We start from the raw sequence: 23,975 nt of genomic DNA on the forward strand, positions 1-23,975 counted from the left end.
GAATACTTTCCGTACCCACTGTATATTAGGGTCCTGAGAATCTTTCCTATACCAACTGTATGCGCGTATGTGTGTGTGTGTGTGTGTGTGTATGTGAATGTTAGACCAGTGTATGTGTTTATGTAGTATGTTAGACTAGTTTAAGTGTTTATGTGGTTAATAAAACCTTACTTGTATCGCACTTGACGTGGTTCATTGTTTGCTCATAACTGAGTCAAATCATGCAGATTTATGCTACAAGCTTTTGTAGAATTGTACAGTAAGGAAGTTATTTCCCTTAACCAGGAAATTAACGTTCTTAGAATTGACAAGTCAGTTGACCCTGAGAGGTCAGCTAAATATCTACAGCGGATCTAAAATATTCATAATTAATTATAACTAGTTATGATTAATTATTCATATTTCCCATGAGCTGATTCGTTGCATATGTTTCTCGCTGAGTAAAAATATTTAAAAAGCTTTCTATTATAAGTTGTTTTTCAAAGTCCAGTAGCCTATGTAAACTTTACTAAGGAGGTCAAATCTCTCAAAAGTGTTATTTGGTGCATTCTCTTCATTTATTTACATCGAGAAACATAAATTATTATACAGTCGTGGCCAAAAGTTTTGGCAGTGACATAGATTTTGTGTTTTGCAAAGTTTGCTGCTTCAGTATTTGTAGATTATTTTTCCACATGTTTCTATGGTATACTGAAAGACAATGATAAGCATATCATTAGTTTTAAAGGCTTTTATTGGCAAAAAATATAATGAGTCAATATTTACAGTGTTGACCCTTGTTCTTCATAACCTCTGCAATCCGCTCTGGCATGCTGGATATTAGCTTCTGGGCCAAATCCTGACTGATGGCAATCCATTCTTGCCTTATTAGTTCTCGGAGTTGATTACAATTTGTGGGCTTCTACTTGTCCACTCGTCTTTTGAGGACTGACCACAGGTTCTCTATGGGATTGAGATCTGGGCAGTTGTCTGGCCACGGATCCAAAATTTCAATGTAATGATCTTCGAGCCACTTCTTTATCACTCTTGCTTTGTGACATGGTGCTCCATCATGCTGGAAAATGCATGGATCATCACCAAATTGCTCATGGCTCGTTGGAAGAAGTCGCTCTTGCAGGACATTTTGATACCATTCTTTATTTATGGTGGTGTTTTTGGGCAGAATTATGAGAGAGGTTGAAAAGTAACCCCACACATGGATGGTCTCAGGATGCTTCACTGTTGGCTCAACACAGGACTCATGGCAGCGTTCACCTTTTCTTCTCCGAACAATCAATTTTCCAGATGTCCCAAACAGTTGGAAGGGAGCTTCATCAGAGAAAATAACTTTGCACAAGTCTTCTGTTGTACAATCCTTGTACTTCATGCAGAATTTCAGTCTGTTGTTGATGGTTTTCTTGGAGAGAATTTGCTTCTTTGCTGCCCTTCTTGACACCAGGCCGTTATCCAAAATTCTTGGCCTCACTGTGTGTGCAGATGCTCTCACACCAACCTGCTGCCATGCCTGAGCAAGCTCTGCACTGGTGGTGACACGATTCCGTGGCTGACTCCTCAGGAGGAGACGGTCCTAGTGCTTGTTGGACACTCTGGGACTTCCTGAAGAATTCTTCACAGCATTTGAACCTCTCCTTGAAGCTCTTGATGATCCGGTAAATGGTTTTTCAGGTGCAATATTCTTTCCTTGCATGTCAGGCCATTTTGATGCAAAGCGATGATGGCTGCATATGTTTCTTTGGCCCCGCCCCCAGACCTGTACATCATCTTACATTTCATACAGTTGACTGTTGACAAATATGAAGCAGGGCAACATCTCCATAAATGCAGTTATGCCCTAAAATTCAAGATATTGGTGCAAAATTGACCCTGTATGTGTTTTTGTCTCATAATTATATCATACGATAAGCGATATTAAAGGGGTCATATGATGCGATTTCTATTTTTCTTTTTCTTTAGTGTGTTATGTAGCTATTTGTGCATGTATAAGATCTGCAGAGTTACAAAGCTCAAAGTCTCCCACAAAAGGATTTATTCTATCTAAAAGAGAAGGCTGATCCAGACCAGGCTAAAACGCCTCATTCAAACACGCCCCCACATGTCTACGTCACCATGTGGAAATATTTGCGTAATGCCGCCCAAATGTGCACGCAAAGAAAGAAGACGTGGTTTCAGGAACCGCAGTAGTGTTGATGCAGCCATGTCAGGCAGACGCTGTGTGTTTCTGTGCTAAAGCAAAAGCACTTTATTTGGCCTTCCGAAAGTAGATGCAATGAGGAATCATTGGTTAAGATTTATTTACAACAGAACAGCACAACCCAGATGTTCGAATTTGTGCAACGCACTTTATGGACGACAGTTTTGTGAACCTAGGAGAGTAGCCTACAAGGCTGGCCGTGCAAAGGCTATTTCTAAAAAAAAATGGGTCAATTCCGACTTTGCTATGACAATCTGGGGCTTAATCTGAATCAGTTACTGTTAGTATGTTTTCTTAATAGTTTAAGTATTTGCTATTGACTGTTCAAATGCGGAGTTTTGCACTGTGTAGAGTATCGCGTTGTGTGTGTGTGTGTGTGTGCGTTGTCAACATATTCTGTTACACCAAATACACAAAATAATGATCTTTAAAATAGCATCATATAACCCCTTTAACATTACATGAGCAGCAAGCAATATCACATGAGTGCTGATTTTGTCCAGAATATCACGAGTTTAAATGTGATTTTATACAACAGTAAATAAGAAGTTGATATTGTGTTATATTTTAAACAATATTATATGTTTTTGCTAAATTTTGCAGAGAACATATTACCTTTAAAGTCATAGCAAAATTGTTGTGCATCTCCGAGCAACACAGCGTGTTTAGTTTCGGAATTAATCTGCGTTTTGAACGAATTGTGTGAATCAATGAAACAAAAGCCCATTCATAAAGTGAGCCGTTTACTGAATTCCTGAATGAATCAGCCGTTTGAATGAATCGACTCATAAAGACATTTACCACCATCTGCTGGTAGTTTAAGTTTCTTATTTAGAGTATCATTTCATAAAAAAATTAAAAATATATATATTAAAGGGATAGTTCACCCAAAAAAATTTAATTCTGTCATTTACTCTTTAACGTCCCTCATGTCGTTTCAAAACTTTCTTTTGTGGAACATAAAAGAAGGTATTTTGAAGACTTGGTAACAAAGCTGTTCATGGTTACCAATGACTTTCACTGTGTGAACAAAAAATACTGAGATGTTTCTCAAATTATCTTCTTTTATGTTCCATAGTTTATGCTAGGCCATTATAGCCTAAATGCTTATGTGTAATTTATGTTGAATCAAATAAAATATTTATTTCTAAAGCTACAATTTGTAATGTCTACTTGATACTTTCTCATTCAACACAAATATAGTTGTAACTAATCTTTTGAGGGTATTTTCAGTCAAATTTATTTTGCGATTAATTAGATTAATTAATCAAAACATTATGTAAATAATTACATAAAAAAATGTAATCGACTGACAGCCCTATATATATATATATATATGTATATGTGGGTATGTATATATGTATGCACGTATAGAATTTGTTTGTTTGATGTTTGTTCAGTTATTAATTTATTCATTCCTTCATTTTATTTGATGTATTTTTATGTTTGTTGTTTATTATTTTATATATAAGACAATTCAAGCTATGAAGTGCCCTTGAATCAGCACTTACAATCATAACACCCATTGTTAAAATAATGCACTATTGCTTAAATAACATCAGTGAACTCTGCAAGAACAAGTAAGTTGTATTTGGTTATGTTTGTCAGTAGCGTAGACGATTTCAACTTCAAATATGTTACCATTATTTATGTAAATAATAATTGAACAATTGGAAAACCCTATGTTTGTTTTGTGTATTTGTGCTAATATTTATATCTATTTTGGCTAAAATAACTGTAGAACTGTCAAATTCTGTTACCTCTCTGAAAAGGCATCCTTATACTTCAATATACTATTTATAGCTAATTCTAATTGTAAATTATTTTAGTTGGAAATAGCATATTCTTTCACAGAAATATAAGAATAAATGAATGAACGATATGTGAATTCATGCAAATATAAAAGAACACAGGATACACTGCATATTGAATACTGACACATTTATTTGCTTCAACTCAGAAGAACATATTCTTTTGTTTAAACATCAGATGATCGTCTGTGTAACAGTCGAAGCAGGTTTTGTTTCTATTGGTACTGTCTTCGAAGGGAGGAGATCACGACGGCGAGGAATTTCTGAAAAGCGGCCTGGACCTCAGGTGTGAATGCAGCGCCCAGTTGGGCAGCAACAACGACGGTTAAGCAGTCACCCAAAAGCTGTGGGAGAACACAAGGGCAGTGTCATGTAGACAGACGGGAAGCATGAACACTGAGGTCAGAACAAGTCTTGGTAATGAACATTGTTATTAACTTACCCTGAAGTTGTCAGGATCTACGTGGAGCTTCTCGGAGTGCAGCACACTTAGTTCAGCATAGGCAGCTTTGATGTTGTCCATGTTCTTCACGGCTCTGTCCAGGCCATGGAGCACGACTTTACCGTGAGCAGCAACCATGGGGTTTCCCATGATGGCAGCGGCATTGTACAGGTTTCCAAAATTGCCGAAGTACCGCTGGGTCCAGGGGTAAACGATAAGACATCTACAAACCAGAACGAAGAGAAAGAGCATTTTATTAGATCTCTGTATGTAAACTAGTTGCCCGCTTTAAGTTAATGCCAGGACTCAATACCTTGCCAGAGATTGTTGACCAACGACATCGTAGTTCATCTTGGAGAAGATGTCCTGGATGGTGGTCCTCTCAAATTCTGTCCACTCAACCATGTTTCCTACTTTTGATGATCAGACTGACTGCCTCTAACAGATGCTAAAGAGTGCTGTGAAGAGAGAGAGTCTCATTGCGGTACTTTTAAATGCGCTTCATCACCCCACCCCTTGGCAGGCTATTGGGTGACAAGTTTGTGGGTTGGTTCAACCACGTCCACCCAAGAGATGCATATCATAGCCTACTTTGTTCTTCTAATATCTGCAAAGACTAAACCTAAACAGTTAATTCTAACAATATTTTAGATAAAAATACCAATAACGGGATTCTGTTTTTAACTTATTTTAATGTGTCAGCATTTTTAAAGAACAATTATATTAATCGGATTGTATAGATTGCATATGAGAGACATAAATAAAAATGCATATGATAGAATACTTTTATAAATAGGGAATTCTGAACATTTTAGTTTTGTTGAACTGTATGTTCCATAATTATCAACACGTGTTCTGCATAACACTCAAAAACTATGCAATTTCTTCATGTGGTGTTTCTTTCAGTTGTCTACTAACTAAACAAATTATGAATAATAATAAATAGTTCATATTTTCATTATTACAGTTAGTTCATGAAGACAAGAAGTACTTTTGTTACAGTTCCCATACAATTGAAACACTCGTGTTTAATGCTTTAAAGTAGCCTATAACTTATTTCAAATGTTAAAGCGTCTTATCATTCGACAAAAAAATCATTTCATTTCAGCTCTTCATTTTATTACTGTACTTTATCATATACAACTTAATAAATTCCCATTCAATAGCAGAACATCTAAGAGTTAAACAGCCAACAGTTCATCAGTAAATAACTGAACAATTGATTAAGAGTTCACATAGGAATAGTTGATCTCTAAAACGTTGAACAATAGTTTTACACTAAAGACATTAAAAATCAGATGATCGTACGACCATAAAAACAAGTCGAATGACATTTCATTGAGCAGTTAGCCAAGTCAGTAACTCACTCATACTCATTAGTTACTCAGCTTATATTACTCAATTACTAATTGTAGAGTCAGTTGCAGATGTGGCCTCCATCAGTTTGGTACAGTTGATACAGTGTGTTTCATCTGTACCCCTGTCCCCGCTGAACACCCCGCACATTTCTCTAATTTGCACGAAAATACCGAAGAGCACCATGTTATGAAAATTTTTTTGTGGAGAGATCGTAGGCATCAAAGGTCCGTCTTACTCATAAAATGACAAGCAGATATAAAGAGAGGCGGTGAAGTAAAAATAGTATCCCTAAAAATAGACTTTGTTCGATATCTTTGGATTAGAGAATCGTGCATCCTTTTAATCTCGAATTGAAGAGGGCACTACCATGCATGTGTCGAGCAAAAATCATGGGTCGATTGTGATGTACAGGCAAGTTATTTGATGTGTTTCAATTGTCCCTCGGTTCCGGTTCTACACTATATGGCCTACATATATTTTTAATTGCTTGTTGTGCGGAAAGCTGTTTCAGTAACCCAAACAAACAAAATGTTTATAGGAGTATCGCCGTATATTCATTCGAGTTAAAGGTGCTTATTTATTAGCTATATTAATTTTTTTTTCAATTTAATGAATTGCTAATTAATTTGAATAAAGTGGATAGAAAATAAAAAGTATGTCATGAGAAAAAAGTGGAACATTTTGGCAATCTTGCACAGTCTGATAAGTCATCTTTGGGGGTGAGAGGAGGGTCTTGGGTGTATCTTCCTGATGGCAGTATAAAACTGTCAGTCCTCTTGTCAGAAGCCTACAGAAGTTTGCTGCAAATTCATCCTTCCACGATGAGTCTCTCTGCCAAAGACAAAGCTGCCGTCAGAGACCTTTGGGCCAAAATCTCAGGAAAGGCTGATGACATTGGTCAGGATGCTCTTTCTAGGTAAGGTTATTAAGGGTGCGTTGTAATATGCTACGTCATAATGTTTTCTTCGGGCATATACAGTATATCTGTAATTCAATTCACTGTCTGTCTAGGATGTTGGTGGTCTACCCCCAGACCAAAACCTATTTCTCTCACTGGAAAGACCTGAGCCCCGGCTCTGCCCCAGTGAGGAAGCACGGGAAGACTGTGATGAGCGGCGTCGCTGAGGCTGTCAGCAAAATCGATGACCTTACCTCTGGGCTCCTGAACCTCAGCGAGCTTCATGCTTTCCAGCTGCGTGTTGACCCCGCCAATTTCAAGGTAAGTGCAACGAAATTCACCTTTAGTCAACTCCGCTTCTATCATACTCTCCTAGTCACGGTAAACTTTTGTTTCGTTTTTCCATAGATTCTGTCCCACAACATCCTCGTGGTCCTGGCCATTCTGTTCCCCACCGATTTCACCCCAGAGGCCCATGTTGCTATGGACAAGTTCCTCAGTGCTTTGTCTCTGGCTCTGTCTGAGAAGTACAGATAAGCGCATGTTACTGTCTTTGAGTCGGACCGCTTCAGACCAGATGGATGCCTGTATAAACATTCAGTCTTATTATGATGGAATAAATGATTATGAAAAACTTTAACTAAGTCTTTGGTGCATGTAATTGTCATACAGCAGTCAGTGTTGAGAATGGTGAGAGACTAGATACAGTCTTAAATCAGAACACAAATATTGTTTCATTCATTCTGTAGAACCAGCCAATGGACATGGAAGTAATGTTGTTTTATCTAGTGTTGACATTAATCAAACATAAAATTACCAACCACACAACCAAATAAGAAAATAAATAAATCAACTTTAAACTTAAAAAAACTTTTAAATAAGCATATTGCTAAATAATTTCTCAAATAAGCATTAGTGAAGGCAGAGCACTTGAGTAATTGAACTTCATTAGTCTGCTAATTAGTCTACTACATTAGTTTTGGAGGGTTTTACAATTGTTGCAATTTAAGTCCTTCAACTTGCTAAAATATGTCACTTATCATCAATATATCCACTATTACTGAAAATATATTACTAGTAGAAAATATAGTTACTTTTTTCCTCAAGAAAAATATTTTGCGTACTTCTTTACAATTGCATATAAATAAAGTAGCTACTTTAAGTACAAATAAATGTGGAAACATTTACTTTCGCTGAGATGTTTGGAATAATTTATCTTAAATTATAATGACTAAATTTAATTTGCTCCATTTGGCTTCAGTTATGAACTTTTGAAATCTAACAAATGTGCCGTTTCTCGCTCTGTAAAACTTTTTAAAAAGCTTTTTATAAAAAGTTATTTTTCAAAGTTCAGTGTGTTATTACTTTTGTTTACATATAAATTAATAAAGGGGTTAAAATTGTAATTAGTATATATTATACTAATAATTAGTTACATATTTAATAGGCCTACATTATGATATAATACATATAGCCTAATTAGATACTAAAGTGGGGTCATTTTATGAGTGAATACATACATCCGCGCTTAGTTGCTTATGATGAGAGAATTCGCGTGAGCTGAATTCAGTCAACGAGCGCCATGCACTGAACAAAACTAATCTGAAAGCCTCTGATTGGCCATTGCATTCATAAGCTCAACAGACTCGTGATTGGTTATAATGCGCTACACTGTAAAAACGCATAAAAAATCATGGCGCAACACGGAGAATGTCTCAATTTAATGCTGCGATCAACACTTTTCATTTAATTTGCATTTTATTCGTGACATCCGTAATGGATTTAGTTTAACTGTACAGCAGCATTTGTGTCTGTGTGTTGCCATAGTTTCTACAAGCGGAAACTGAGGATATGCGGATATTACATCATTGATTGGTGACAATGACCAGGGACAAGTCATTATTTAAAATGGGAATTTCTCTGGATTTACAAATCCTTGGGAACTTTTTGAATAACATAAATACACAACTGCATAAAATATATAACACTGTGCAAGTAGTTTTGGGATATTTTATTAGGAAAATCTCTTGGAGAGGTGAGGTGTCCAAGTCACAACATCTAACTACTGGAGTGCCTCAGGGCTCAGTTCTTGGACCACTTCTCTTCTCTGTCTACATGGCATCACTAGGTTCTGTCATTCAGAGACATGGCTTTTCATATCACTGCTATGCTGATGACCCTCAACTCTACCTCTCCATCCTGATGATCCGACGATAGCTGCTCGCATCTCAGCTTGTCAAACAGATATTTCTTGCTGGATGAAGGACCATCACCTTCAACTCAACCTTGCCAAGACAGAACTGCTTGTGGTTCCGTCAAACCCATCGTTTCATCACAATTTCACCATCCAGTTAGGCACATCAACCATAACTCCTTCAGAAACAGCCAGAAACCTCAGAGCTATGATTGATGATCAGCTGACTTTCTCAGACCACATTGCTAAAACTGTCCGGTCCTGCAGATTTTCTTTATTCAACATCAAGAAGATCAGGCCCTTTCTTTTGGAACATGCTTCACAACTCCTTGTTCAAGCTCTTGTTCTGTCCAGGCTGGACTATTGCAATGCTCTCTTGGCAGGTCTTCCAGCCAGTTCTATCAAATCTTTACAATTAATCCAGAACGCGGCAGCAAGATTATTTTTTAATGAGCCGAAAAGAATGCACGTCACACCTCTGTTTATCAGTTTGCACTGGCTACCAATAGCTGCTTGCATAAAAATCAAGGCATTAATGTTTGCCTACAAAACCACCACTGGCTCTGCACCCCTTTACCTAAATTCATTACTTCAGACTTGTGTGCCCTTGCGTTCTGCAAGTGAACGGCGCTTTATTGTGCCATCCCAAAGAGGCACAAAATCACTTTCTCGGACTTTTAAATTAAATGTTCCCTCCTGGTGGGTTGGACCTGCCCAACTCAGTACGAGTTTATATGATTTTAAAAAACCTTGCTACGTGTACTGCATTAAGCTAACTGAGACTTGGCATATTGGGCATTTTCCCGGTGGGTCGACGCACTTTTGATTTTTTTTCCGCCAAGGACCGGCCCATCATGCAGGGACAGCGGCCCATCACATATAAACGGAGTGACAAGGGATCTTGCTCCGCCTATGTAAATATCGCTTCACCTGAAGAAAAACATAAAAATACAGAAATACACAGAATATATATTTATATATAAAATATACATATACAGAGTAAATGAAATTGCACAGTGATTCTTCCACCTTCCTCTCGGTCTGTCAAAATGGACAGACCAAAGCGAAACGGTGGTGCTGAAAAGCTCAGGGAAAAGTAGTATAAAAATTCGGAGGCGGATGCCGCAAAATGTGCCTCGTCGTCGGCAGTTGCGAAATGTATACAGCAGCGTTATCAAGAACAGGCTTGCTCTGCTGTGAGTGATGCGGGCCAAAGGGACAGGCAGGAGAAGGAGATGAGTTTAATCGATAAGGAGCTCGATAACGGGCTCGCATGAAGGGGAAACGGAGGAATGTAAAAACGAAAATTCGTCCCTTGCTCTTTTTTTGGCCAAGTCAAGTGTGTTCACAGAGGTTTCCATGGGCCAATGCGAATAAATCTAGATTTAAATATGACCTGACGTTTTATTCTTATCCAAAACAATGAGCTGGGATATTCACACCATTTTTTATTTTGTGAGTTTGCAATATATTCAAATACTTAACTTTCAATATTAAAGATACTGTAATCACAGTGTTTTAAAAAAAATCATAATTTATTAACTTATTTTCCGCCTTTCTCTCTTATTCTTATAAAGGTTGCATTCTTTGAGGAGGTCTTTGCTGTCCCTTAGTGTGAAGCTTACTGGCAACATTTTAAATCATAGTAGCCTATATGTTGTACACAGTTGTTGCTTATTTTTGTTAATTGGAAATCATACTTTGACCTTTCAGCTTCTTTTCTTTGTGGGATATATATATATAGTATACCTATAAGTGGTGGGCCGCCTGGACCAAAACATGCCAGGGCCAATTTTTTGGTCCCAGTCCAGCCCTGCATGCGAATATAAAAAGAACACAGGATACACTGCATATTGAATACTGACACATTTATTTGCTTCAACTCAGAAGAACATATTCTTTTGTTTAAACATCAGATGATCTTCTGTGTAACAGTCGAAGAAGGTTTTGTTTCTATTGGTACTGTCTTCGAAGAGAGGAGATCACGACGGCGAGGAATTTCTGAAAAGCGGCCTGGACCTCAGGTGTGAATGCAGCGCCCAGTTGGGCAGCAACAACGACGGTTAAGCAGTCACCCAAAAGCTGTGGGAGAACACAAGGGCAGTGTCATGTAGACAGACGGGAAGCATGAACACTGAGGTCAGAACAAGTCTTGGTAATGAACATTGTTATTAACTTACCCTGAAGTTGTCAGGATCTACGTGGAGCTTCTCGGAGTGCAGCACACTTAGTTCGGCATAGGTGGCTTTGATGTTGTCCATGTTCTTCACGGCTCTGTCCAGGCCATGGAGCACGACTTTACCGTGAGCAGCAACCATTGGGTTTCCCATGATGGCAGCGGCATTGTACAGGTTTCCAAAATTGCCGAAGTACCGCTGGGTCCAGGGGTAAACGATAAGACATCTACAAACCAGAACGAAGAGAAAGAGCATTTTATTAGATCTCTGTATGTAAACTAGTTGCCCGCTTTAAGTTAATGCCAGGACTCAATACCTTGCCAGAGATTGCTGACCAACGACATCGTAGTTCATCTTGGAGAAGATGTCCTGGATGGTGGTCCTCTCAAATTCTGTCCACTCAACCATGTTTCCTACTTTTGATGATCAGACTGACTGCCTCTAACAGATGCTAAAGAGTGCTGTGAAGAGAGAGAGTCTCATTGCGGTACTTTTAAATGCGCTTCATCACCCCACCCCTTGGCAGGCTATTGGGTGACAAGTTTGTGGGTTGGTTCAACCACGTCCACCCAAGAGATGCATATCATAGCCTACTTTGTTCTTCTAATATCTGCAAAGAGTTAATTCTATCTATTTTGCCGAGATAAAAAAATAAAAAAATAAATAGAAACAACAATAGGCCTAATGAGACTGGATTCTGGTTATAACTTATTTTACTATGGCAATGTTTTTTTAAAGAACAATTATTGTCATCGGATGATATTTTATATATTATTATATAGATTATATATGACAGACATAGGCTAAATAATAAATACATATGACAGCTTATATACATATTAATACATATTTTATCTGAATTCTGAACAGAGAAATTGAATTTAGTATCTGACAAGAGAAACCATTTTTCTAATTTTCTCAGATCTCTGCTTCTCCGTTTTCTGTTTAATAGACAAATAATTTCTCATAATTGATGGTCTCCTCCATGAGAGTTGCAGGCTACCGCATATTTACCAAATTACTTTTGTATTTGACATTAGTTTCCTAAATCAAAATATAATTTGAATAATTATTTATCTCCTTAATTTACTATAAAAACGTACATTTTGCAACGTGCGTAGAACGTTTTTTATTAGGCCTACCAAATCTGAATATATATATATATATATATATATATCTGAATAAATTTTGCTACAGATTATATTCTGATAATCTCTAGACAGTCGAGGTATTGCGTATAATAACACGTTTATAATATTAAAGTCTTGCATCACAAAATGAAGTCTTTTAGCGTCCCCTGCTGTAACAAATCTGAAATTAAACAGACCAGAACAAAACACAACTAAATGTAACCAACAGAGGGCGCCAATCTCTCTCTCTCTCTCTCTCTCTCTCTCTCTCTCTCTCTCTCACTAACATATGTGACCCTGCCTGTGAAGACCCAGCTAAAGTAATCTTTTGGTGATTTACTGCTTTCTATATAAAATCATCCTTCATAAGGTAAATAACATTCTGTGAAAATGTAACACTGATATCTTTATTACTGACTGAGTAAAACCATGTCAAAGATTGAAATTATAGTGAAATTAATAGATGGTTGAAATCAAATTTTGATGCTTGTTATCTCATAATTAGATTTTGATACTTTAGCCTGGATTTCACAGATAGGGTCACATATTTTATTTGATATAAAGATAGCCTATATACAGGAATATCTATAAAAATAAAACAGAATTTATTATATAAATATACGCATTGGCTACATTTGAATTATATAGCCTATTTATTGCCTATTTATTATTATTATTTATATATGTCACTGTCAGGCTTATGTTAATACAAGTAGCCTAGGCCTATATGATAATACCATCATACTTACAACCTTATTAGATATTAGTAAGAGTTAGGCACGAAAGAAATTCACTCAGTGTCGCTAGAGAGCTATACTGCTTCGGGGTGTCTGTAAAATGCGATTCCTTTCGGTTAATGCCCAAAATCTAGGGCTTTAAACACCGTTTCAGATTAATCAGCTACTCTTTTGTTCACTCGGTCACAGTCACAATATCGTCCAAACTGCTTTAGAAATAGCCTAATAATAGAATACGGTAATAACCTATATGTAACGATGTGATTTAAGCACTAAATTCATCAGTCAATCTTACAATTCCCTGCAGCTTCGCATACATCGAGCCAGTGGATACTTGCCGTTCGTGTGGCGCTCTTGAGCCAATTTCAGAATGATTGTGGAGCGGACAACGACATTACCTGACCTGATGTAGCCCATCATATTCACAAAGAAAATGTGACACTTTGAAGCCTTCGTATCCGTAAGCTATAGGTAGCCTAGCCTATAACTTTATCAAGGCATCGCCTACTTAAGCACCAACTAATGTAAATTTGATTCTTAATAACTGATTAATAAGTTGACATCTGCTGCAGAGGTCTATAGCATGGTTGTCACATATTGCATGATGGCAATTACAACTGCACAGGGCTGCGTTTCTCAAAAGCATCGTAAGCCTAAGAAGATCGTAAAAACGACCGTAAGACTGATCTTAGTATAACGGTCTGTTTCCCAAAAGCATCGTAACTTAAGTAGCACTTGAAAATCATCGTAGATCTACGAGTGCTCTGGAGTAATAGTAAAGCCTAAGTGCATCGTAAGAGGACAGCGTTATAAGGTCACCTGCAGGACAACCGGCAGATTGCATTTTCAACTTTATTCAAGTGCAATGTGATTGTAATACAAAGTTTTGATTTAACGTCTCTTTATTAGCCTACTCTTTTTTGTTTAAATGAACTTATGAAAATAATTAAAAAGAAAAGGGAAGAAAATGAAAAAAATGAAAATACACATGATATCATAAATATGTACTGTATACATAGAATAGTGCTGATAAAACAAGTCTGCAATACTCTTTTTTTGTCTGTACCGGTAGAAATGTATTGGCTGGATGAAGTACATATATTTGTGGTACTATCACCCTTAATATATACACTTTATTTATTAATAACATCTAAACTTACATGTTTGTTTAAAAATATCCATCAACCGTTAGTCAGTAACTCCAGAAACACTTGGAAGAACTCATAAGAATTCTTATATTTCATAAGGCCTTAGGCCTTGGGTGGTTCAACAAACACATGGACATCAAAAACGTTGAATCAGCATAGTTTTATAGATTTAAGTTATGATTGAAATTATAGAAACTTAATTTAATCACCATAAAACAATCATATTACTTGGCTGTGCTGGCAAGATAATTGGCACAGAAATGGAGGGCCTTGCAAGCCTCATCTCCTTCAGTGCAAGTCTCCTCTCCTCTAAAGCCAGCTTGGCCTTCTTGAAGTCAAATAGCTGCTGTTGAAATATTGTTGTTCCTCCTATTGGCCTCTTTAAGACATTGTCTAATGTCTTTCAAGACATCTCTCCAGCTGCTCTAAGTCCTGATTACAACCACAGACATTCTCAAACTAGTGAGGTGTTGTGGCTGCAGTCTGGACAATTGAAGATGGAGGCTGAGGCCTGAGAGGTTTGTTCAGAGGACTAGGAGATGGTTGGTGCTGGGAGATGGCAGGTGAAACTGATAGTTCCTCTGAGCATGAAGGGCCTGACTCAGGCTCAGCTTGAGGCATCCCTACTCCTCCATGAGGGTCAGTACCACCACAAATGCCATCTGAAGTATTGCCAAGGCATTTTCTTCCTCTGCTGCGAGAAGGGGAGAGTCATTGGTCCAACCACCTGTTTTTTTAAACTGTCATCCTCTGCAGTGCCCTCTTCCTTTTTTGCCAGGCTTGCAAAGTCCTGCCACTTCTTGCGGACCTCCTTCCCTGATCTCTTAACACCCATGGTTGCAGTTAATTCTGTAGCGAAGTCCTCCCATATGTTTTGTTTTTCCTTATTTGTATGGTGTCCTTTAAAACTGCTGAAAATTACATCTCGCTCTACCAGAAGAACATTAATTTAATCTTTTTGAAAGGTATTTTGTTTCTAATCCACATCCGGTGACGACTATTAGGTTCAAGGACGCGATTCTATAAGGTAATATTTCAGCACCTGACAAACGGACAGCGACTCTTAAGAAGTAGCACGCAGAACGCGTTTTGGCCAGTTCATGTTAAGTGCATTTTTGGGAAACGCACGTGGAATTGCGGCAAGCGTTCTTAACCTTGAGAGAGCTCTTAAGAGCTAGATCCATCATTATTGGGAAACCTGGCCCAGAGCATCAAATCGGGTTAAGCTATCTGAACCCGCACTAGAGTTTCCAGCAGCACACTAACTGCAGACTGCAGAGACATTAGAATAAAACAGGTTGAGAGCCACTGTTCAAATATTTTAGTAGGCCTATTATGAGTATAGTGTTTTCGCACAGTTTCTTTACGGACACAAACATAGGTTCCTTTGGCTTTGGGACTAACAGAAATCTAAAAAGAAGCCATGTATTTGGCTTTGCGAAATGTTATACATATGTTTTCTTCCGTCATTATTTTCGATAAAATAGCCTAATGAAAATTGTGCGAACCAAATATTTAAAATATCGAAAGCCCTTATATTAAATCACCTGTACACTGCAGGAAAAAAACTTTCAGAGATTTTTTTAAATGAGCTGTTTACTACATATTTTCTCTGCTAGTTCAATAATATCTTTGATAAGTTCATAGAGAGAAATGGGTGTTCACTGTCTGAATTCTGTGATAAATCGTGAGAAATAAATTATCTCACGATCCCCAGTGTCATATTTCATCTGAAAACAGGAATTGGGCCCTTGGATAATCTTATTTGTTGTTGCGTTTGTCTTCTTATAAACTTATAGGGTGATCGGGGATTGTTAATACATGTTGCTGAAACAATAGCAACACATTTTTTGGGCTGTCTCAAACAAACGTTAAAATATTCCCACATTTGTCTGCTACAAATTGAAGTATAGTTCAAAAATCTACAAATAATCCCTAAACTGTGTAAAATAATTTCAATTACAAGCATTGTTGCGACAACTTACCCACTTTTACGAGACACTTTTACAATTGTGGCAAATGTAGCCTACACACTGTCCCGTTTTGTTCAATCTTTGTGGGTCAAGTATACTGTTGCAACCTGTTTCAATCCTCTCCATCTGTTCAGCCCTGATAATTTAATGAAATGTCGACGTTTAAGCTTATGTGGACGCTATATCAAAATCAGCAATAGCCTGTTGATTCAGATGTTGTTTTTAATTTCCCCACGCTTTTTATCTTGTAAATTCTTTATATTTGTACACAGAGACTGCAGCTTCTGCCATCACCCCAGAAGCATAGTGCTTGTTTGTGATAGCGATTTCACGCCAGTAGCTCATTTCAAATAGTTTAAACTCACCCCTGGCCCATCCTACATAAGCCCTGCTAAAGAATTAGTTTGAATTAGTGTCCATTTCACAAGTTACAGTTTAGATAATGTTTCGTTTAAAAATGCATTGATATGAATATCTAAATGATATAAAAGATACGTAAATATTTTTACGTTTTTTAGCTAAAAATACGTAGCGATTTGTACGTTTTAAACGTTGAAATACGTCTAAATTGTACGTTTTAGCATGACTAAAAACGTACAAAAGTGTACGTTTTGTGCTTGTAAATGTTACGTATTTATACCTACGTATAAACATGAGACCAGGCTGTTAAATTCAGTAAAGTATAGATAATACGCCACAACTTTTACGCAATTAAAAGTATCTAGCTAAAAATAATTAATTGTACCTATTTTAAAACCCACCTTTCTCAGCTTTTTTAAATGACTTTTGAAAACAAGAGACAGCAGATAATTTTTCATATTTTTGAAGAAACCTGTCAAAATCGTATTTCTCATTCTGACTATATGTACTTTGAATACTCTCGGACACAGCAGGTATTGTATTAGCGAAGTAGGTCTTGGTCTGAGGGTAGACGGTCAGCATTCTGAAAGGAAATAATAACAATAATAATTTCGCTGATCTAAACATTATACTTTAAGGTAATCGGATAAATGAAAACATGAACTTTTCATGTTATTTAGCATGTGACCTAGGAAGTTTCTATATAGACCTGTCAATAAGTAATCTTAACCTAAATAGGAAGACAGTAGCCTGGTCCAGTATTACCTGCCGAGGGCTTCAGCACCGATTTCATCGGCCTTGGGGCCAATCTTAGCCCATAAGGCCTTCACAGCAGACTTGTCCTTATCAGAGAGACTCATTGCTGCGTGCTAGATCCATCATTATTGGGAAACCTGGCCCAGAGCATCAAATCGGGTTAAGCTATCTGAACCCGCACTAGAGTTTCCAGCAGCACACTAACTGCAGACTGCAGAGACATTAGAATAAAACAGGTTGAGAGCCACTGTTCAAATATTTTAGTAGGCCTATTATGAGTATAGTGTTTTCGCACAGTTTCTTTACGGACACAAACATAGGTTCCTTTGGCTTTGGGACTAACAGAAATCTAAAAAGAAGCCATGTATTTGGCTTTGCGAAATGTTATACATATGTTTTCTTCCGTCATTATTTTCGATAAAATAGCCTAATGAAAATTGTGCGAACCAAATATTTAAAATATCGAAAGCCCTTATATTAAATCACCTGTACACTGCAGGAAAAAAACTTTCAGAGATTTTTTTAAATGAGCTGTTTACTACATATTTTCTCTGCTAGTTCAATAATATCTTTGATAAGTTCATAGAGAGAAATGGGTGTTCACTGTCTGAATTCTGTGATAAATCGTGAGAAATAAATTATCTCACGATCCCCAGTGTCATATTTCATCTGAAAACAGGAATTGGGCCCTTGGATAATCTTATTTGTTGTTGCGTTTGTCTTCTTATAAACTTATAGGGTGATCGGGGATTGTTAATACATGTTGCTGAAACAATAGCAACACATTTTTTGGGCTGTCTCAAACAAACGTTAAAATATTCCCACATTTGTCTGCTACAAATTGAAGTATAGTTCAAAAATCTACAAATAATCCCTAAACTGTGTAAAATAATTTCAATTACAAGCATTGTTGCGACAACTTACCCACTTTTACGAGACACTTTTACAATTGTGGCAAATGTAGCCTACACACTGTCCCGTTTTGTTCAATCTTTGTGGGTCAAGTATACTGTTGCAACCTGTTTCAATCCTCTCCATCTGTTCAGCCCTGATAATTTAATGAAATGTCGACGTTTAAGCTTATGTGGACGCTATATCAAAATCAGCAATAGCCTGTTGATTCAGATGTTGTTTTTAATTTCCCCACGCTTTTTATCTTGTAAATTCTTTATATTTGTACACAGAGACTGCAGCTTCTGCCATCACCCCAGAAGCATAGTGCTTGTTTGTGATAGCGATTTCACGCCAGTAGCTCATTTCAAATAGTTTAAACTCACCCCTGGCCCATCCTACATAAGCCCTGCTAAAGAATTAGTTTGAATTAGTGTCCATTTCACAAGTTACAGTTTAGATAATGTTTCGTTTATGTTTTTGTGGTTAAAAAGTACTTTGAAATTGTGCTTAAATTCAGTAAAGTATAGATAAGACGCCACAACTTTTACGCAATTAAAAGTATCTAGCTAAAAATAATTAATTGTACCTATTTTAAAACCCACCTTTCTCAGCTTTTTTAAATGACTTTTGAAAACAAGAGACAGCAGATTATTGTTCATATTTTTGAAGAAACCTGTCAAAATCGTATTTCTCATTCTGACTATATGTACTCTGAATACTCTCGGACACAGCAGGTATTGTATTGAATTTGAAACCAATGATTTTACAGTGTTTTGACATTTTAATACAGTTGCTTTTAGACTAATAATCAAGACCGAATAAATGAGAACGTGAACTTTTCATGTTATTTAGCATGTGACCTAGGAAGTTTCTATATAGACCTGTCAATAAGTAATCTTAACCTAAATAGGAAGACAGTAGCCTGGTCCAGTATTACCTGCCGAGGGCTTCAGCACCGATTTCATCGGCCTTGGGGCCAATCTTAGCCCATAAGGCCTTCACAGCAGACTTGTCCTTATCAGAGAGACTCATTGCTGCGTCTTCTTTTTCTCAAGCTAGATTGTCTTCAGAAAAAGATGTTGGCGAAAACGGGATTTTGTCTCACTTTTTATATAAAATGAATATATACGCAAACATTTGTTTTAGGCCTATTTTTTATTTATTTTCTTCAAAATGTTTGTTTGTTTGTTTGCAAAGAGACACAACAAATGGAAGCAACAAATGTGGAAGCAAAATATTTAAATATATAAAAAAAAAACATACAGCCAAATTATCTTTGCAAGCAGACTGATGTTTTAGTTTAATCAATCTTTCTTTTTTATTTATCAGATAAACAACATATTTTTTGTCCACAGTAATAAAAAACGTATTAAGTTTTAATTGATAAGATTAAAATACGCACAATAATGTAAATCGCCAATAAACAACAGAAAAAGTATGGTGCGTCCATGGTGACACCTGGATTCGCTGCTCTGTTGAGAACGTCAGCCTTTGTTCTCCTTGTGTAAGTCACTTTGGAAAAAAGCTTCTGCTAAATGCATATGTAAATGTAACCGTAGTTTGAGTTGTCTGAACTTGCTCCCGGTCGGTTCCGTTTTTGTAACCGATAACAGCCAGTATAAAATGTTAATGAACCAAGAGTTCAGGGTTTATGTGAAAGTAAGTAAAAATTTGAATTAAAAAATAAAAAGAGTTGGTAAAATAATGATCATTTTATGGATAGCTCAGTGAGAATCAAGTATAGGCTTTCAGTTTATCCCGACAAAGGGGTTTGAAAACACATATGATCGATTCAAACATAGCCTATTGATAAAAATAAGACATGACTCGTTTAATTCTGTGCCTTTTATTGACACATTTTATTCAGACATCACACTTGAGTTGCTTAGGGGTGCCGCGCAGTGTAACGGATGAATGAATGCCCACTGGAAGTTTAGCGGTACTTCTCAGCGAGAGCCAGGGCCAACTTCTGAAAAAACTTGTCAACTGACACGTGAACCTCTGGGGAGAAGTCTTCAGGGAAGAGCATGCCGATGACCACAATGACATTGTGTATGAATATCTAGAAAAGGAAGAAACAGAAACACATTATCATACTACCATGTCCATTATGAGTAGACTTATTTACACTACTGTGATATACTATTGTTTTGTCATGGTGTACCTTGAAGTTGGCCGGGTCAACACGCAGCTTGAAAGCATGAAGTTCGCTCAGAGCCATCAGACCTCCCACAAGGTCGTCTATTTTTGAAATGGCATCGCCGACTGCAGCCATGATAACACTGCCGTGCTTCTTCACTGGAGCAGACCCAGGGCTCAGGTCAGCCCAGTGAGCGAAGTAGGTCTTGGTCTGAGGGTAGACGGTCAGCATTCTGAAAGGAAATAATAACAATAATAATTTCGCTGATCTAAACATTATACTTTAAGGTAATCGGATAAATGAAAACATGAACTTTTCATGTTATTTAGCATGTGACCTAGGAAGTTTCTATATAGACCTGTCAATAAGTAATCTTAACCTAAATAGGAAGACAGTAGCCTGGTCCAGTATTACCTGCCGAGGGCTTCAGCACCGATTTCATCGGCCTTGGGGCCAACCTTAGCCCATAAGGCCTTCACAGCAGACTTGTCCTTATCAGAGAGACTCATTGCTGTGTCTTCTTTTTCTCAAGTTAGATTGTCTTCAGAAAAAGATGTTGGCGAAAACGGGATTTCGTCCAACTTTTTATATAAAACTAAAGAAGGTCACACCCATGAACTCGGTCCAAACCACACCCCTTAAACGCATTACTGCTGATCCCCAACCTGTGGTGTCCAATCACAAGCGTGCCAATTTTGTGCTTCTCGTTTAATTAAGATAAAGATTTTCTATTCACACCCTTCACGCGCTATGCAAATTAAGTTATTTTATATTTTATTTTCACTTAATCACTATTTTAAACTTATGAATCAGAATTAACATTGTTCAAATGAACTAAACCCATTTGTGTAATTGTTTTTTCCCCCCAAAACGTTGATAAATGATGGTGCAACTCTTGGAAAGGATGACGTGTCTAATAAAATGAATTTCAAGTAATACATTTGAAAATCATCATCAGTTGAAAACGCTTGTAACATAATTGCATTCATCTGGCCATGCATTATAATCACAATATCTTTTTGTAACGGTGCTTTGCTATTTTGCTATTTCACTGAAAATGACTACATTTTATTGTTATGAACGCTTGTTCATGGTAACATAGTGGTAATATTAGCGTGGTGCAAATTTGATCAGCATAAGCATAAGCTTGTTCATGTATAAGACTTCTTACAAAACAACATTTCGTCCCCTTGGAATTATAAGGTTCTGCACTCCGAGTAGTTTTGAGATATTGAGCTTCAAAATCTTTGCATTTCATTCGACTGTGTAGATAGAACCTTTTTGTTTTTTAAATAAAAAGTCCCAAAATGTACACCACATTAAAAAAATCTATCACATAATGTAAAAAAGTTGTCACGGAATAAGAATATGTGAATAACTCTATTTTGACAAAAATGTCAGATGGTTTTTAGACGGGGTCCAATCAGTGATGTCCAGACATGTATGCGTCACCTGCTCAGAGAAATGATCCAATAAGACTTTGCATCTTTTAATGGGCGGAGGCACATCAAGTCAATAAATTATACTCAGGTTTCTGAATTTCTACTAGTGATTCCTACTGGACTTAAGCAAGTACCTAATGACACCCTAAAACGTAGACATGGTTGAGTGGACAGATGCTGAGCGAAGTGCCATCATTGGCCTGTGGGGAAAGCTCAATCCCGATGAAAGCGGACCTCAGGCCCTAGCCAGGTATCATTGCATCACATTCTTTATAGACACATTCTATAAAGATTCTCTCCGTGTTAGATGATGTCAGTTACGCAGTTGATTTAATGCTGTTCTTAATGATTCTGTTTATTTAAGGTGTCTGATCGTGTATCCCTGGACTCAGAGATATTTCTCCACCTTTGGAAACCTGTCAAGTCCAGCTGCAATCATGGGTAACTCCAAGGTGGCAGCTCACGGGAGGACTGTGATGGGAGGTCTGGAGCGAGCCATCAAGAACATGGATAACATCAAGGCCACCTATGCGCCACTCAGTGTGATGCACTCTGAGACTGCATGTGGATCCCGACAACTTCAAGGTAGGTTTGAGAAAATAAAACTAATATTTGCGTGATTTAAATTAGAAAACTGTTGTGCTCATATTATGTTGAATCATCTTTATCGAAAAACACCCACCAAATAGATCTCTTGTTTTACAGCTTTTGGCTGACTGCATCACCGTGTGCGCTGCCATGAAGTTTGGCCCCTCTGGTTTCACTGCTGACGTCCAGGAGGCTTGGCAGAAGTTTCTGGCTGTTGTCGTTTCCGCTCTGTGCAGACAATACCACTAGAGCACCAATGAACAGCTGTATTGCAAAAGATTGCGGGAGCTGTTCACACAAATATATAACTTATAAAATTAGATCAATAAAATAATGTTAAAAGCACTTTAATGTTGTTTGCTTCCATTTATTCCAGAAAACACTGGCCAGAACAGAAGTCTATATGACCAGAATTAAACTCTTTAAAAGAAACATGTTCTTGATGACAACTTACTTTCGCTGGGTTCTTAACTTTTAGCAAGTTTTCGACTAGACATAATGAGTCAGCAACCTATTTCTAGAAGTAAACCTTTCAAAGACAGTTATGATAGATGTGCAGACTGTGGGTGTTAACCGCTTGAAATCATTGATAAAAGAAATACAATTTATCACAACCTCCAGCGGCTGTATAGTTTCAAAATAAGCTGGCACGCTTTGTTATTTTTATAAATATAATTGTTTTTAGTCAGTTAGTTTCTTTGTTTGCAAATTTACTTGCAAATATATAAAACGAAATTTATTTTGATAAGATACATTAGTTGCAATACTTAAACAATATGCTGTTTTTTGTGCCTTTTGACTCTTATAAAATAATAAAAACAACATTCCAAGTTCCATGTTAAGTTCTGTTGGGCCATTTTGCCATAAACGTTTTTAAAGGATCTAAAACAAATGTAGAAGTTTAACTCTGAACCTCTTCGAGTTAACTTAAAAGCATAAAATTGACCCCGGATCCTTTGTGTTTTAGTTTTAATTGCATTTCACGAGTTCGCCTTGCAGATAATAAAGCAAGAAGAATAGTATATGCGTATTTGGCGTGCTGTCCGAGGAGAGGGCACCGAGCTCGGTAATTCTTCCCGAACCCGGGGCACTCCCACCCTGTCCAGGGTGAGGGCTCCTAGCTCGGCATTTGCCCGAACGCAGAGCGCTCCCCCCGGTAGGAATGGGTCGACGGTGATGAGTCGGGGTGGTGGAGGGATGCTGGAAGACTAGAGAGAATGAAGGAAAGGCTGCTACGATTATTTATAGTGGTTCTCTCTCGTGGTGGTTGGATAGATGATGTAGCCTAATTACTGATAGTGAATTGGCCCGGTTGATTATCTGCGCGTGCTCCTCCCGTTATTTTGCTTTTTGTCGTCTCCTTATTGTCCAGGGCTGCGTTTCCCGATAATGGTGTCTCTTAGCGCGCTACGAAGACTCTAAAGATACACCTTAACTAGGGGTATACCTAGGTGTGTTCCCCGAACTATACCTTAGAATGTTGCTTAAGGTAAACCTTCTTACGTGCGACGTTAGCAGGTGCTGTCCATGGCGGTGGTGCTGAACAGGTTGATATCGATGGCTCAAGAATCGATTTTTTCACTATATACAAGAGCTCTTTCACTGCGTTATAGAGCGGGTAAAGTATTGAGAAAGCGATGTTCATTATGAAGAAGCACTTTAGAAATATTAGAAATTGCATTTATCGTGTATATATATATATATATATATATATATATATATATATATATATATA

At 37.4% G+C, this 23,975-nt stretch overlaps 5 protein-coding genes across 5 annotated transcripts; 2 read left to right on the forward strand and 3 right to left on the reverse strand.

The window, feature by feature from the left end:
* Positions 1 to 4,217: 4,217 nt before the first annotated feature.
* Positions 4,218 to 4,899, reverse strand: LOC107596825 (hemoglobin subunit beta-2-like). Its single transcript, XM_016287671.1, has 3 exons — positions 4,758 to 4,899; positions 4,445 to 4,667; positions 4,218 to 4,346 (listed from the first exon to the last, which is right to left on the reverse strand). The coding sequence occupies exons 1-3, from the start codon at positions 4,847 to 4,849 to the stop codon at positions 4,218 to 4,220; spliced, it is 444 nt and encodes a 147-aa protein (XP_016143157.1). The 5' UTR covers positions 4,850 to 4,899.
* Positions 4,900 to 6,529: 1,630 nt separating this feature from the next.
* Positions 6,530 to 7,238, forward strand: LOC107596829 (hemoglobin embryonic subunit alpha-like). The gene is made up of 3 exons (XM_016287675.1): positions 6,530 to 6,719; positions 6,815 to 7,022; positions 7,110 to 7,238. Exons 1-3 carry the CDS (start codon positions 6,625 to 6,627, stop codon positions 7,236 to 7,238), a joined length of 432 nt encoding a protein of 143 aa, XP_016143161.1. The 5' UTR covers positions 6,530 to 6,624.
* A 3,610-nt stretch (positions 7,239 to 10,848) lies between these two features.
* On the reverse strand, positions 10,849 to 11,480 carry LOC107596828 (hemoglobin subunit beta-2-like). Its single transcript, XM_016287674.1, has 3 exons — positions 11,389 to 11,480; positions 11,076 to 11,298; positions 10,849 to 10,977 (listed from the first exon to the last, which is right to left on the reverse strand). The coding sequence occupies exons 1-3, from the start codon at positions 11,478 to 11,480 to the stop codon at positions 10,849 to 10,851; spliced, it is 444 nt and encodes a 147-aa protein (XP_016143160.1).
* An 8,434-nt stretch (positions 11,481 to 19,914) lies between these two features.
* Positions 19,915 to 20,817, reverse strand: LOC107596826 (hemoglobin subunit alpha-like). The gene is made up of 3 exons (XM_016287672.1): positions 20,625 to 20,817; positions 20,235 to 20,442; positions 19,915 to 20,132 (listed from the first exon to the last, which is right to left on the reverse strand). Exons 1-3 carry the CDS (start codon positions 20,717 to 20,719, stop codon positions 20,004 to 20,006), a joined length of 432 nt encoding a protein of 143 aa, XP_016143158.1. The 5' UTR covers positions 20,720 to 20,817; the 3' UTR covers positions 19,915 to 20,003.
* An 801-nt stretch (positions 20,818 to 21,618) lies between these two features.
* LOC107596823 (hemoglobin subunit beta-like) lies at positions 21,619 to 22,489 on the forward strand. The gene is given in 4 exon segments (XM_016287668.1): positions 21,619 to 21,902; positions 22,017 to 22,208; positions 22,210 to 22,237; positions 22,358 to 22,489. Coding segments are annotated over 4 exon segments (444 nt in total). The 5' UTR covers positions 21,619 to 21,810.
* The last annotated feature ends 1,486 nt before the right edge of the window (positions 22,490 to 23,975 follow it).

The sequence above is a fragment of the Sinocyclocheilus grahami genome, unplaced genomic scaffold, assembly GCF_001515645.1.
Source record: "Sinocyclocheilus grahami isolate Dianchi unplaced genomic scaffold, SAMN03320097.WGS_v1.1 scaffold223.1, whole genome shotgun sequence".
In the NCBI taxonomy this organism is placed as follows: domain Eukaryota; kingdom Metazoa; phylum Chordata; class Actinopteri; order Cypriniformes; family Cyprinidae; genus Sinocyclocheilus; species Sinocyclocheilus grahami.

What these genes read in the sequence shown, in the direction of transcription:
- LOC107596828 (XM_016287674.1), bottom strand. Translation starts at nt 11,480, where the DNA reads ATGGTTGAGTGGACAGAATTTGAGAGGACCACCATCCAGGACATCTTC. An exon ending in GGTCAGCAATCTCTGGCAAG is followed by an intron (nt 11,299 to 11,388) that starts GTATTGAGTCCT and finishes TCTGGTTTGTAG; the next exon opens with ATGTCTTATCGTTTACCCCT. An exon ending in TAGATCCTGACAACTTCAGG is followed by an intron (nt 10,978 to 11,075) that starts GTAAGTTAATAA and finishes GTTCTCCCACAG; the next exon opens with CTTTTGGGTGACTGCTTAAC.
- LOC107596829 (XM_016287675.1), top strand. Translation starts at nt 6,625, where the DNA reads ATGAGTCTCTCTGCCAAAGACAAAGCTGCCGTCAGAGACCTTTGGGCC. An exon ending in GGTCAGGATGCTCTTTCTAG is followed by an intron (nt 6,720 to 6,814) that starts GTAAGGTTATTA and finishes CTGTCTGTCTAG; the next exon opens with GATGTTGGTGGTCTACCCCC. An exon ending in TTGACCCCGCCAATTTCAAG is followed by an intron (nt 7,023 to 7,109) that starts GTAAGTGCAACG and finishes GTTTTTCCATAG; the next exon opens with ATTCTGTCCCACAACATCCT.
- LOC107596826 (XM_016287672.1), bottom strand. Translation starts at nt 20,719, where the DNA reads ATGAGTCTCTCTGATAAGGACAAGTCTGCTGTGAAGGCCTTATGGGCT. An exon ending in GGTGCTGAAGCCCTCGGCAG is followed by an intron (nt 20,443 to 20,624) that starts GTAATACTGGAC and finishes ATTTCCTTTCAG; the next exon opens with AATGCTGACCGTCTACCCTC. An exon ending in TTGACCCGGCCAACTTCAAG is followed by an intron (nt 20,133 to 20,234) that starts GTACACCATGAC and finishes TTCCTTTTCTAG; the next exon opens with ATATTCATACACAATGTCAT.
- LOC107596825 (XM_016287671.1), bottom strand. Translation starts at nt 4,849, where the DNA reads ATGGTTGAGTGGACAGAATTTGAGAGGACCACCATCCAGGACATCTTC. An exon ending in GGTCAACAATCTCTGGCAAG is followed by an intron (nt 4,668 to 4,757) that starts GTATTGAGTCCT and finishes TCTGGTTTGTAG; the next exon opens with ATGTCTTATCGTTTACCCCT. An exon ending in TAGATCCTGACAACTTCAGG is followed by an intron (nt 4,347 to 4,444) that starts GTAAGTTAATAA and finishes GTTCTCCCACAG; the next exon opens with CTTTTGGGTGACTGCTTAAC.